At 41.5% G+C, this 14,117-nt stretch overlaps 1 protein-coding gene across 1 annotated transcript in view; it reads left to right on the forward strand.

Annotated features, from left to right (window-relative positions):
• Nek10 (NIMA related kinase 10) overlaps positions 1–14,117 on the forward strand; it is a 177,624-nt gene that overhangs the window by 103,933 nt on the left and 59,574 nt on the right. Inside the window, exons 23-25 of the mRNA XM_021203868.2 lie at positions 738–867; positions 1,416–1,486; positions 8,073–8,286. Of these exons, the coding sequence (XP_021059527.1) occupies positions 738–867; positions 1,416–1,486; positions 8,073–8,286 (415 nt within the window). The remainder of the gene's footprint in view (positions 1–737; positions 868–1,415; positions 1,487–8,072; positions 8,287–14,117) is intronic.

Genomic DNA, 14,117 nt, shown 5'->3' on the forward strand with positions numbered 1-14,117 from the left:
CCTCCCTTCCTTCCTTCCTTCCTTCCTTCCTTCCTTCCTTCCTTCCTTCCTTCCTTCCTTTCTTCCTTTCTCCCTTTCTTGTCTTTCCTCATACAGTACAGTTTATATTGCCCAGCTATTCTTGACAGTGGTGTGGGATAGAGCTATCAGAAGTAATATCGTTTGAGAAAACAGACTCTGTCTCTCCCAGTATCTATCAAATACCAGTAGCTCCTCAGATAGTGGTGGGTTTTTGTGACCAGCTTCCCCCTTCTATGCTGGGATTTTGTCTGTCTGAAGCTTGCATAGGTCTTGTGTATACTGTCACAATTAGTGTAAGTTCATAAGTGCTTCTGTCCTCTTATGCTTGGAAACAACTCTTTATTTAATGTTATTCACTGCCTCTGAGCCTTAGAATGCTCCTGTCCTCTCTTCTGTGAAGATCCTGTGGCGTCAAGGGGTAGGAGTATAATCCATATTTCTTGTTTAGGGATGAGCACCCCATAGTCTTTTACTATCTGTAGAGTGACTCATTGAAGGTGTTTATGTTAAGTGCTATTTACTGCAAGGAGACACTTTCCAAAAAGGGTTGAGAGAAGTAGGGCTACAGTATAAAGACATTAGGGGTCATTTTAATGTCCATTAACTTGTGTTTTTTTTTTCTTATATCAACACTACCAACTTGAAAACTGGACTTATTCCAGTGCCAGTTTATTTTCTATTCTGTAGTATGTATTAAAATTCCTTATGTATTTCAGCCCAGAGGTCCTGAAGAGTGAGCCGTACGGAGAGAAGGCTGATGTCTGGGCTGCTGGCTGCATCCTTTATCAGATGGCGACTCTAAGTCCTCCCTTCTGTAGCACCAACATGCTCTCCTTGGCTACTAAAGTAGGCTACTGGGAGCAAAGGGGCATCTGTTGTGACTTACACCACTGCCATTTCAAAGCATGTACTGTTTGATTCCCTACATGACCCATTCTATATCTCCTTTCATCTAGATATCTATTATAGTGCATATATACTTCTATATAGTTATATTTATTTATCATATAAAATTATAGAAATGGGTTTCTGATTACTGATTCTTTGTGGTGGTGAAGATGGAGCCCAGGGCCTTCAAATGCTAGGCAAGTGCTTTCCCACTGAGCTGCATCTCCAGTGCATGCATTAGGCCTACAGGCCATCATTTATGTCATCCTACCTATTAATTTATCATGAGCCTAAGGTTAATTTTAGTTCAGTTTGGAGAAAATAATTCTATAGCCTAGAACTATCTAATTTGCACTGATTTTCATTTGTTGAGATGTTTCCATTTCTGATTAAAATTTGTGTATAAAGTTATATTATTTATTAGCAAGCCACATTGTAACCTCAGATGACTGCTCATAGACAACTTGGTCCTTTGACACTGCTACTATTTTCTATTTGTCTTGCAGATAGTGGAGGCTGTATATGAGCCAGTGCCAGAAGGTATCTACTCTGAAAAAGTGACAGATACCATTAGAAGGTAAATAGTCTTACAACTTACAACATAAAACAACCACCATGGAATACATCATGTCTCTATGTATATGTTCACTGCATATGAGTAACTACTTATGAAAGGCTCCCCAGATAATCCAAATCTAGCAAGGTGTTTAAGCATCCTTAGTAATAGTGTCTCCTTGAAAAACCTCTGGGACATCTGAGAGGAACTTGAGATCCTGTACAGCTTTTAGGCCAACCTACAAGACTGTATGTCAACATGAAAAAGATTGTGTGAAACAAGTTAAAAGTATGAAAATCTATTTTTGTGAAATAAACAAAATATACACAAATATGGAAGAATGAGTAACAACATAAGCTCAAAAGAGCTGTTAACAATGATAAAACAAAGTATTTTTAAATGTTAATAATACTATATTTTATACTAAGTTCTCAAAAATTATGAGAGGTTTTTCCCCATTAACATAGCCAGAGTTTAATAAAGGTCATTGTCCCTCTGTAGCCCCAGACAAGTGTCCAGTCCGTCCTGAATTTAGGACCTTGTCCTTGATTGCCTCGCTCTGTTGATCCTGCCTGCTGCTCTCCAAGTTCCAGCTACTCCCCTCATGACCTTTTGCCTGGTGATTCTTTCTTCTTCTTTCGGACACATGCATGGTTCTTGCCCTCAGTCCCTCAAATTGCAACAGAAACATCTCAGATCAGGAAATTACTCCGACTACCCCACTGTCTAGTTGTCCTTCTGCCCACTTAAAAACCACAGTATCTGTAATTCCGTGACCATTAACTTTTGTTGTCAATTTGAATGGATTTGGAATCACCTCAGGGTCATACTTTTGGGTATATCTGTGGAAGAGTTTCCAGAAATGTTGAACTGATGAGGGAAGACCTACCCTGGATATGGGCAGTACTGCCCTATGAGATGGGGTCCCAGACTGAAGAAAGGGAGCTGAACACAAATGTTCTCTCTCCTCCCACCATGTGTGTGGTAGTCACATAACACCTGACCTCATGCTTTTCCATCATGAGATGAGCCAAAAGGAACCCCTTTTCCTTGAGTTGCTTTTGTCTGGTAATTTGATTGTGAAGCCAAGGGGGGAAAACATAAAATTGGTACTGACAGTGGCATTGTTGCTGGGAGAAACCTGAATACATATCTACAGACCTTTGTGTGACTGGTTTGTGGAACAAAAATGGAAAAGCTTGGAGCCATGGGCTAAAGAAGCTCCAGAGTGCTATCGGCAGAGCTCCTGGGCCACTCCTGCAGTTTCAGGAAGGAACACGAATCTTGCCAGAAACTGGACCAGAAACTGCTCACGTTTCACTGCCTCATGCCCCTGCTACTGTGCTGTTCTACCATGGTGGACTGTGTCCTGCCTTAAGCATGAGCATAAATAAACCCTTCCTTCATTCCTTAAGCTGCCTCTTGTCAGGTTTTAATACTTGGTGACAGCAATAACAATAACAAAAATAGCTAATGCCCCTAAAATATCGTACATAAGCACACATGCTTGCTGCTATGTGATTCATTCTCCTTCAGTGACTAGACTTGAAAGCAGACACTTGTCACCTTGGTTCTGACCTGGTTAGTAGCAGAGGTTAGGAGACCAGACCCCCAGTCAACACTGCCTTGGGATGTTATAGCTGACAACTTGATTCAATGTCAAGGACATCTTTGTACTTGCACAGCACCAACAGTATCTATCTGCTCCATCAAGCTGAACTGAAACTTTTCTATTTTGGGTGTTCAGAGTCCCAGAGTTGGTGGACAAGTTTCTGCTTTTTTCTTAGATTCTGAAACGCTGGTCTCATATTGGTCCTGTATGTATCACCATCCCCAGTGATTTTCCATAGGCACACTACAGTGGCCATTCTTCTGACCCTTTGGCTACTCTTTTAGTTTTATACTGGTTAATTCCTCACCTGTTTGTATTTCTTGGCCGTCTCCATGTTTACCTAACACAGACCTAATCTTATGAGTCTCAAATTCTATAGAACATCTTGGTCATAGCAAACCCTTGTGTACTGAAGATGCTGGTCAAGTTTTCTTCATCTGTTTCATCATTTGGTGGAATAGGGGTTGTCACTAAGGGTGACAAGCAGAGTGGTACCTAGTGACAACATCTCTAGTAAAGTTCATGTTGGTGGGCTTATGAAGAACAGGTAAAGTGGAAGGAAAAGGGAGGAAAAAGATTCCATCGTATACAGAGGGCTAATGGTGTTGGTGATGGTGAGATGAAATGGGTGGGGAAACATTGCTTGCACTGTGGTTGTGAGCATAGTGCTAAGATGGCTGAAACTACTTCTGTTAGCTGGAGAAGTGGACTGATTCTGTAGATAGGAGCAACTGGATTTATTCGGTTACAACGTTGAGACATGGAAGCAAGACCAGGGGAAGGGTAAATGTCACCAGCAAGATGACAGGTCATCATCATGAAATACACCCCAAGACTAGCAATGGCTGCCTAGAGGAAGCTTTAAGATGGGGCTTCATGGTAGGTCCTATGTTCACTTCAATCATGATGTTTCAAAGGATGAGTGGCACTTATTGGGGACTCCAGATTAAGTGCTTTGTTGCTGTTGTATTAACTGAGTGTGTGATGTTGTGGTGTGCATATATATATATATATATATATATATATATATATATATATACACATATATATGTGTGTATGCATATATATGTATACACACATATTTGTATACATGTTCACATATATGCAGGTGCATGTGTGTAGGCACATGTGTCTGGAGTTCAATGGTGATACTTGATGTCTTTTTAAATCATTCTTTACTTTGTTGAGTTTGAGTCTCTCTCTCTCTCTCTCTCTCTCTCTCTCTCTCTCTCTCTCTCTCTCTCTCTCTTTCTTTCTTTTGGTTTTCTTGAGACAGGGTTTCTCTGTATAACCCTGGCTGTCCTGGAACTCACTTTGTAGACCAGGCTGGCCTCAAACTCAGAAATCCATCTGCCTCTGCCTCCTGAGTGCTGGGATTAAAGGCGTGCGCCACCACCGCCTGGCTGAGTCTGAGTCTCTCAAACTGAACTCAGAGCTGATCAATTAGATAGTCCAATTGGCCAACTTGTCTTGGAGATTCCCTTCTCTCTGGCTTCTAAGTGTGCCCTTTATATGGGTTCTTGGGATCCAATCTCTGGTCCTTGCCCCTTGGTTGACAAGTGCTTTATCCACTGATCCAGCCCCCAGATCAAATATTTTTCAAGGTGTTTATCATTTAAAATGTTAAGAAATGCCAGTAAGTTAGACCTGGCAATTTAACCTTACAGCTAACTATAAGTTAAGATTGCAGAACTTATACTGTAGCAGACATTATTTTCATTTAAAATTCAATATTCCTCATTTTCTACATTTACACTGGGAAATTTTTATCTCTAGAAAACTTCAAGCCAAAATCTATTGTGTGTTGAATGCAGTTGCAAGTTTAATTTGCTTTGAATTTATAGTGTTGAAAAACTAAGTTCCACATGAATTAGAGCATAATTTCTGATTTGCCATTTTCTTAGTCTCTCATTTTCTACCAAATATTGGTGTAAGGTTTCATATATATATATAAAACCATCAGCAACTCAGCAAATTATTAGGTTCAGAGCCAGTTGCCAGCAACTAGACAGAGCCTTGGAATACAAAAATACCTGATATAATTTAGTGATTATTTTTTTCCTTTTAGATAGAATCCTGCTATTTAAGCCAGGCTGGCCCAGGCTTATTATCCTCCTGTCTCAGCTTCGTGACTGCTGGCTTACAGGACAGCAGCTGCTCTTACAGTTACTCTTAAACTCTGTGTTATTTCCAGCCACACACACCTCATTTCTTGAGTTTCTCAGCACCCCAGTTTTACTTTGTGCATTGTTGTCAAGCACAGCCCACAGTATTTGCATTTCTATTCACAGAGTTTGTTATCAAAACTTTTCTTCTTTAGGCGATCTTTTAAATTGGGAGAATTATTTAGCAGCCCTGAAGAGTCTGGAACAAAGCCAGACAGCATCTTGCTGCTCAGCTTGGTATCAGCATTGCTGGTGTTACCAGGCAGTATATGAGGAGCTGCATGGAGGCAGCAGAGTTATTCTCCTGTCTTCCTTTCTTCCCCTTTTCTTCTCCAAGAAAGAATATTTCCTTTTATGCAAACGAATTCCAAGTGTGTGAGTTTTGCTTTGTGCCTGGCTGCATAAGCTGTCTGTTGCTTTGTTTCCAAGCAGACGTGATGATTAGAGAGGCAGTTGTGAGTTCTGATAACAATGGAGTCCTTACAGGCATGCATTGCCTCCAACTGTTTCATAAAACATGACATGAAGACAGTCGAATAGTATTCCTTGCAATTTTTCCATCTCATCTGACTAGAGCACAATTTTGGTGAATGAGAGCAATATTCTAGGGTTTCCGCTCTGCCCCCTAGAACATGATTTTATGTTTATTTGGTTAGGGAGTCTTTGGAGAATACCCCATGCCAATCTTTAGCATATATGTGTCTCTGAAGAAGGTGTCTGAGATACTCAAGTGAGCAATGGAGCTCCATGGGAACCCTTGCCAGTGTGTTTCTGGAGGCCCACAAGCATTGTGTCCAGACATCTTGATTAAGGATAGGTAATTTGTGTAGGCGTTAGGCTGTGTTGACCCATTCATGGATTCATTTGGTCATTCACCGAATAGTTCTCAGGAGCCAGGTTGCATCTTAAATGCTATTTAATGTCTTTGTGAAGGGGCACTGTGGGCCTGAGTACCAGAGGCTTTCCACGAAGATCTCTGGCCAGGCCCGGTGCGAGGGTTCTGGCGAAGGGAAGCGAGCACCGCACTGGCAGGGAGGGGAAATCGCTTCCCCACTTCAGCTGCAGTGGTTGGCTCACCTCTGTCATGCTGTAATTCCGTGCTGCCCTGCACTGAGTAGTGTCAGGCTAGGCCGAGGAAAAGCCGACTAGCCAGTGAGGAGTGCCACAGATCCTCAGGTGGCACTTTGGGAGAGCAGATCTCTTCCCAAGTGTTACAGCTCTTAGGACAAAAGTCGTGGACAACGGAGTCGTTCTCACACACCGTTTATTCTCTGGATAGCGTTTATATACAGGGGTTGACTCTGGATGGCATTGATCCAGGGTTTGACCGCAGGCACTTCTGGTTGGCTTGGACTGAGAGGTTGGAGAAACCTTATTTGCATGTGGCATGGCTTGGTGCAGCTACTAGGTGATTGATGCTACATACCTCTCTGCAGGGGGGCTGTGGGAGGTTGTAGCCAGGTACCTAGGAGGCGTGGCCAAACTCCTTCAGTTCTGTGTAGGTGGAAATCAACACCCACCAGGGCTCTGGGGTTCCAGACCTATGCTCAACCCAGGACCAGGCTGTCTGTGCAGAGCCCACTGCCCCACAGGGCACAGCCTTCTCTCAAGAAGTTGGCAGTGATGAATTAAAACATTACAATCCCATCATGCAATAGTTTATAAACTGAAATGTAAACAGTGCAGTGATCTTGCCAGTTGACTCCATGGCTGTGTTAATCGCCTTCTGACAGTAGCTAGATGAAATGTGAATGGAGAAAAAAAAAGTAAAAGAAAAAAAGAAACAAACAAACAAACAAAAAAAAAGAAATGTGAATGGAACTCACTTCACCATTCCTGATAATATTCTCTGCCTCCAAGACCACAGAAACATTAGCACTCAATGTGCCAAGTTACTTAAGCAAAAGTTCTTAGGAAAAACGAGGACATATTCCAATCAAGATAACAGTGTATCCCAACTTAAGTTATCTCTGTGCCCCTGAAATTTTATTATCAGAAGTAAAACATAGAATATTAGTATAAGATCCTCATGAACAAGACCAAGTGAAATGAAATTGAATGAGTGCAAGTACCTCAGCTGACCTTGAAATGAATGAGAAAGCTCATAGTTATACGAAAGGTCGCAATGCTCCCTGCTTTATATTTAATCAGCATTCGCACATTAGCTTTTCATCTTTAGCTTAGATCCTCGAAGTTTGTGAACTGTTCTTTTATACACCAAGATAAGCTATAATCTTAAAAAAAATAATTTTTTAAAAAATGACCCCCTCCCCTTTTAAAGATACTGCAACTCAGATTGGCCTTAAGCTCATGACCTTCCTGACTCAGACTCCTGAATGGTGGGATTTTACTTTTGACTATATACACAACCTCTAAGTCACTGGATTTTATATTTGTCTGTGTTTTGTAAGACCCTCTACCCTGTGTTAATGTTGGCTGAACATAGCTGGAAAAGGTACAAAAAGCTGTGACCTCCCAGAAACTTTCCTCCCTTAATTTGTATCAAAGGGGCCCAGTTTGTTTTACTGATTAGCAAGAAGGCTGTAATTTTGGAAGGCAGTCATGTATGAAGGAGAACATGACTCCTTCTTTTACCTGGAGATGAGACCTTAGGTTCAAGACCTGCCTACAACCCTGGACTATGAGCCCAAGTTCAAAACCCCCTTTCCCCAGAGTTCAAAAGTGATTAGTGATGGATTCAGAGCTGTGTCTGATGCTTGTCTTGTCCCAGCTGCTCTTGGGTGCAGATTCCATGCATTGAACTTGATCTCCCTCAACCCCCATGCTATCACTTTGATGACTTTTGTTACAATACTTTGTCTTTTCTTAGGTGCCTCACTCCTGATGCAGAAGCCCGTCCAGATATTGTAGAAGTTAGTTCCATGATATCAGATGTCATGATGAAGTATTTAGACAGATTATCCACATCCCAGCTAGCCTTGGAGAGGAAACTGGAAAGGGAGCGGAGGCGCACACAGAGATACTTTATGGAAGCCAACAGGAATGCTGTCACGTGTCACCGTGAGCTGGCTCTTCTGTCCCAGGTAACTAGAAATCTCTTGATCCTACATGAGGCCTTCTCATAGTCTATCTGAAGTATTTCATTTTTGTCTTAAGAAAAACTTGCCTATAGTAAGGAAAATAGTCAAAAATCTGAAATGTTTAATCATTGTATAGTTACATATTTGTATCCATTGTTATTTTCTATAAATAAATTTAGATAATTCAGAATTACTTGTATTCCATAGAACTTATCCATGGTTTATTGTCTAATGTGAAGCCAGAGCATCAGGAAGTGCTCTTAGACAGTGCTTACGTTACCCTAATGGTCCGTATGCGTAGCACCTAGTGCTCATACATATTTATTTTCCTTAGTCATCTTGTTGCACTTTAGGATAAACATGTAAGTTCATTCCGAGAAGAAAGTAACATTTGCCTTTCAAATTTCCTTACTGGTCTGTGTAACCTCTCTGTCTGCTGCTGGGGTAATGACCTTGTTGCAAAGTCTCAAATCTGAATACCTTTGAGTTTTTCTTTCCAGTTTTTCTTTGACCTGTAAAATATTTTGGTATCTCGTATATCTCTGAGCAGAGTTTACAGACTCTGGAGCTTGTGCCTGGGCATGTGGTGGCTGGCAATGCTTTTGATCTGCCTGACTTTCCTTTCCTGGACCTTAGTAGTCCACTGACTGCTGTGGATACCCCTCAGCAGCTACTCAGAAGCACTACTCCTGTACCAAGGGTGGGTCACCAGGCCACAGGACCACAGGACTCATTCTTGGTCATTTTATCTGGACATTGAGTCCTTCCCACTGTCCTTAAACCTTGGTCTCTGTGAGGGATTGAGGCAAGAAGTCAATCTCAAAGAATAGGTGGTTCTTACATTTTCAGTAACAGCATTTCAAAGGTATTCTAAAGGGAAGGAAAGCATTGCTGTGGAGCGAGCTTGTCCCCATGACTGTGGAGCGAGCTTGTCCCATGGCTGTGGAGTGAGCTTGTCCTCATTGTGTGTGTAAGCTTGTGCTGACTCACCCATCTTGAAGTTGAGGATTTCATGTTTTTGATTTTTTGGGGAAGACTCCTCATTACTTTAACTGCTGAGCTCAGCTGTGACTCGAGGCCGATCTACAATGGCTTTCTGATGTTAGGACAGGGTGACCTGGAGCTGTGGCTCTCATTGCTGTTGAGCACCATGTGGAGAGCAGGGCTCCCCTTCTTCTTCTCTGTTATTTTCCACCTGACTTAAGGCAGGATCAGGCAGCAGTATGACACACTCTCCCATGCACATTACGTATCTTTAGTAGATTAAGATACAGGAGATTTAGCTCTTTCTCCCTTAATGAGACTGTACAGCTTGGCATTAAATTCTGGGCTGCACAGAATTTAAATTCGGGCTGCTCTTAGCCAGCTTACTGTTGGATATGAAAGGGTCATCTTTTTTTAAATTTAGATTGACATGGGAATGGGAAGAATTTGTTTAACACCGAACAAGAGAAACCCTCTTATCTTCAGCAAAGCACCCAGAGAAGGGCCATTTTATATGTGTGTTTTATATATGTATTTTCAGTTCCAAGCTATAAAAATATACCTGTGGAAAATCTCAACCATATCTGCTCCATATCCTTCCTGCTCCAGCCTTTCTCAGATCGCTTTGACAAATCCCAGATGCACACAGCTGTACTCATCAGTGATCCCAGATGCACACAGCTGTACTTATCAGTGTACCCTTATGTGTTTGGAGATTGGGTCCAGCTGGAGACATCAGACTCTCAGGCCATGTCCAGAAAATTGGGGCACTCTGTGGACTTCAAGGAGAAGTTTGAAGAAGTATTTACCAGCTTTGGAGAATATTAGGGTCAAAAGTTTAGTGTGTTGAAATCTACAGTGTAACTTCAAAAGTCAAATACAATTTTTTGAAGGATTTGCTTTACTTCCATATGATTATGACAGAAATTCTTTAATTGTAAGCATGCATTTTTGAAGACTTTACATCTTGAGGGGTCTGTGGATCTGTGACATAAGAATTATATCTGAAATTACTGACCCAGGTGACCTTCAGTAAGTCAGCACTTTTTTCTTTTCTTTTCTTTTCTTTTCTTTTCTTTTCTTTTCTTTTCTTTTCTTTTCTTTTCTTTTCTTTTCTTTTCTCTTCCTTTTTCTTTTCTTCTTTTCTTTTCTTCTTTTTTTTCTTATTGAAAGATTTATTTTTTGTGTGTTGAATTAGGATACTGTCCCTGTGCCCTCTAGTGAATCTGGCTAAGGGTTTATCTATCTTGTTGATTTTCTCAAAGAACCAGCTCCTGGTTTGGTTGATTCTTTGAATAGTTCTTTTTGTTTCCACTTGATTGATTTCAACCTCGAGTTTGATTATTTCCTGCCTTCTACTCCTCTTGGGTGAATTTGCTTCCTTTTGTTCTACAGCTTTTAGGTGTTCTGTCAAGCTGCTAGTGTATGCTCTCTCTAGTTTCTTTTTGGAGGCACTCAGAGCTATGAGTTTTCCTCTTAGGACTGCTTTCATTGTGTCCCATATGTTGTGGCTTTATTTTTATTAAACTCTAAAAAGCTTTTAATTTCTTTCTTTATTTCTTCATTGACCAAGTTTCATTGAGTAGAATGTTGTTCAGCTTCCACATGTATGTGGGCTTTCTATTGTTTACATTGTTATTGAAGACCAGCCTTAGTCTGTAATGATCTGATAGGATGGGATTATTTCAATCTTCTTGTATCTGTTGAGGCCTGTTTTGTGACCAGTTTTATGGTCAGTTTTGAAAAAGGTACTATGAGGTGCTGAGAAGAAGGTATATTCTTTTGTTTTGGGATAAAATGTTCTCTCTATGTACCTGTTAAATCTATTTGGTTCATAACTTATGTTAGTTTCACTGCGTCTCTGTTTAGTTTTTGTTTCCATGATTTGTCTATTGCTGAGAGTGGGGTATTGAAATCTCCTACTATTATTGTGTGAGGTGCAATGTGTGCTTTGTGCTTTAGTAAAGTTTCTTTTATGAATGTGGGTGCCCTTGCATTTGGAGCATTGATGTTCAGAATTGAGAGCTATTCTTGGTAGATTTTTCCTTTGATGAGTATGAAGTGTCCTTCTTTATCTTTTTTGATAACTTCAGTTTGAAAGTGAATTTTACTTGATATTAGAATGGCTACTTCAGCTTGTTTCTTGGGATCATTTCCTTGGAGAATTGTTTTCCAGCCTTTTACTCTGAGGTAATGTCTGTCTTTGTCACTGACATGCATTTCCTGTATGCAGCAAAAATGCTGGGTCCTGTGTTTATATCCAATCTGTTAGTTTATGTCTTTTTATTGGAAAATTGAGTCCATTGATATTAAGAGATATTATGGTATAGTGATTGTTGCTTCCTGTTATTTTTGTTGTTAGAGGTAGAATTATACTTATGTGGCAATCTTTTTCTTTTCTTTTCTTTTTTTTTTTTTTTTTTTTTTTTTTTTGTTGTAAGAACAATACTTTCATGCTTTTTCTAGGGTGTACTTTCCCTCCTTGTATTGTATTTTTCCATCTAATATCCTTTGTAGGGCTGGATTTGTGGAAAGATATGGTGTAAATTTGGTTTTGTCATGGAATATCTTGGTCTCTCCATCTGTGGTAACTGAGAGTTTTGCTGGGTATAGTAGCCTGTGCTGGCATTTGTGGGTTGTTTTAGAGTCTTTATGATATCTGCCCAGGATCTTCTGGCTTTTATAGTCTCTGTATATATTGGATATTAGCCCTTTATCATATGTAGGGTTTGTAAAGATCTTTTCTCAATCTGTTGGTTGCTGTTTTGTCCTATTGACAGTGTCCTTTGCCTCATAAAATTGCAATTTTATGAGGTCCCATTTGTCAGTTGTTGATCTTAGAGCATAAGCTATTGGTATTCTGTTCAGGAAGTTTCCCCCTGTGCCCATTTGTTTGAGGCTCTTCCCCACTTTCTTCTCTATAAGGTTCAGTGTCTCTGGTTTTATGTGGAGGTCCTTGATCCACTTGGATTTGAGCTTTGTACAAGGAGATAAGAATGGATCCATTTGCATTCTTCTACCTGCAGACTTCCAGTTGAACCAGCACCATTTGTTGAAAATGCAGTCTTTTTTCCATTCAATGTCTTTAGCTCCTTAGTCAAATATCAAGTGACCATAGGTGTGTGGGTTCATTTCTGGGTTTTTACTTCTATTCCATCGATCTACCTGCCTGTCACTGTACCAATGCCATGTGGTTTTTATCACAATTGCTCTGTAGTACAACTTGAGATAAGGGATCATGATTCTGCTAGACTTGTTGTGTGAGAACTTTGTTCTGATGATGCCAAGTAGCCTTGGTTTCTGTTGGTAAGATTCTTGTGCTTGTCTTTCGCCATCTGGTTATCTCCAGTGTTAGTCTTTTGTTGCTGTTGTTGTTGTTGTTGTTTTGGTTTTTCAAGACAGGGTTTCTCTGTATAGCTCTGGCTGTCCTGGAACTCACTTTGTAGACCAGGCTGGCCTCGAACTCAGAAATCTGCCTGCCTCTGCCCCCCCCCCCCCAAAGTGCTGGGATTAAAGGCATGCGCCACCATGCCCTGCTTAGTTAGTCTTGTTGTCTCTGGCTGGAGCTTGTCCCTTCTGTGGGCCCGTAAACCTGTGTCAGCACTCCTGGAATACCAGATCTCTCCTGGCATTTGTATAGAGGGTTGTGGAACAGTCCAAGCTCTGGGTGCAGATGGAGACTGGAAGGATCCTTTTCCAGCTGCTCCACTGTTCCTGTGTCCTGTGTGCTCCTGGCTGGCCCTGCTCCAGACAGTTATTAGAGAGAAAGTGGAGATCTCACCTCTGAGTCTGGGCGTGACAGCACTCCTGGGAGACCAGCTCTGTCCTGTTGGACCCATGCATGTACTATGAGTGGGCTGTGGGACAGCTTTAGCTCCCTGGTGCTGGTGGAGACCGGAAGTATCCTCAGCAGTGCTTGTCATAAGCATCGCAGCAGCACATTTTCTGTTGAAAAACAAAATACCCAGAAGACAAGAGTGGCTCAGTAGTAAAGAGAACCTGGCCACTCTCCCAGAGGACCAAATTTTGATTCCCACCATCCACATGGTGACTTGCAACCCCCTGTAATTCCAGTCCCAGTGGATCTAAGACCCTAATCTGCCCCCCTGTAAGCATGCAGTACACAGGTGCATAGGCAGGGAAAACACCCATACACATAAAAACAAAAATAAATAAAATGTTCAAAAAATTTTTTTAAATGGAAAGACAGGGCAAGAGAGATGTCAATAACGTGTTTACCTTTCTTTTTTTTCTGTTTTTTTTTTTCTTTTCTTTATTTGCATTTCAAATGTTTACCCCTTTCCAGGTCTCCCCTTAGAAAATCACCTATCCCATTCCCCCTCCCCCTGCTTCTGTGAGGATGCTTCCCCACCCACTTCCATCCCTGGCATCCCCCTACACTGGGGCATCGAACACTCTCTGTCTTGAGGGCTTCTTCTCCCACTGATATCCAACAAGGCCACCCTCTGCCACATATGTGGCCAGCCAGCGCTATGGGTCCCTCCATGTGTATTTTTTGGTTGGTGATCCATTCCCAGGAGTTCCAGGGCAGATGGCCGGTTGACATTATTGCCCCCTCCATGAGGCTACAAACCCCCTCAGCTCCTTCATCTCTTCTCCAACTCCTCCACTGGGGACTCTGCACTCAGTCCAATGGTTGCCTGAGAACATCTACCTCTATATTTGCCAGGCACTGGCAGAGCCTCTCAGGAGACAGCCATATCAGGCTTCTATCAGCAAGTGTTCACCTTTCAACAGTGAGGAGCTGAGTTCAATCCTGGTACTGCTGCATGACTCTTCCTAGGAGAGGTGAAAGATGTCTACTCACTTCAGATAGGGTACCAACAGCA

This window comes from Mus pahari, chromosome 8, assembly GCF_900095145.1.
Source record: "Mus pahari chromosome 8, PAHARI_EIJ_v1.1, whole genome shotgun sequence".
Lineage (NCBI taxonomy): Eukaryota > Metazoa > Chordata > Mammalia > Rodentia > Muridae > Mus > Mus pahari.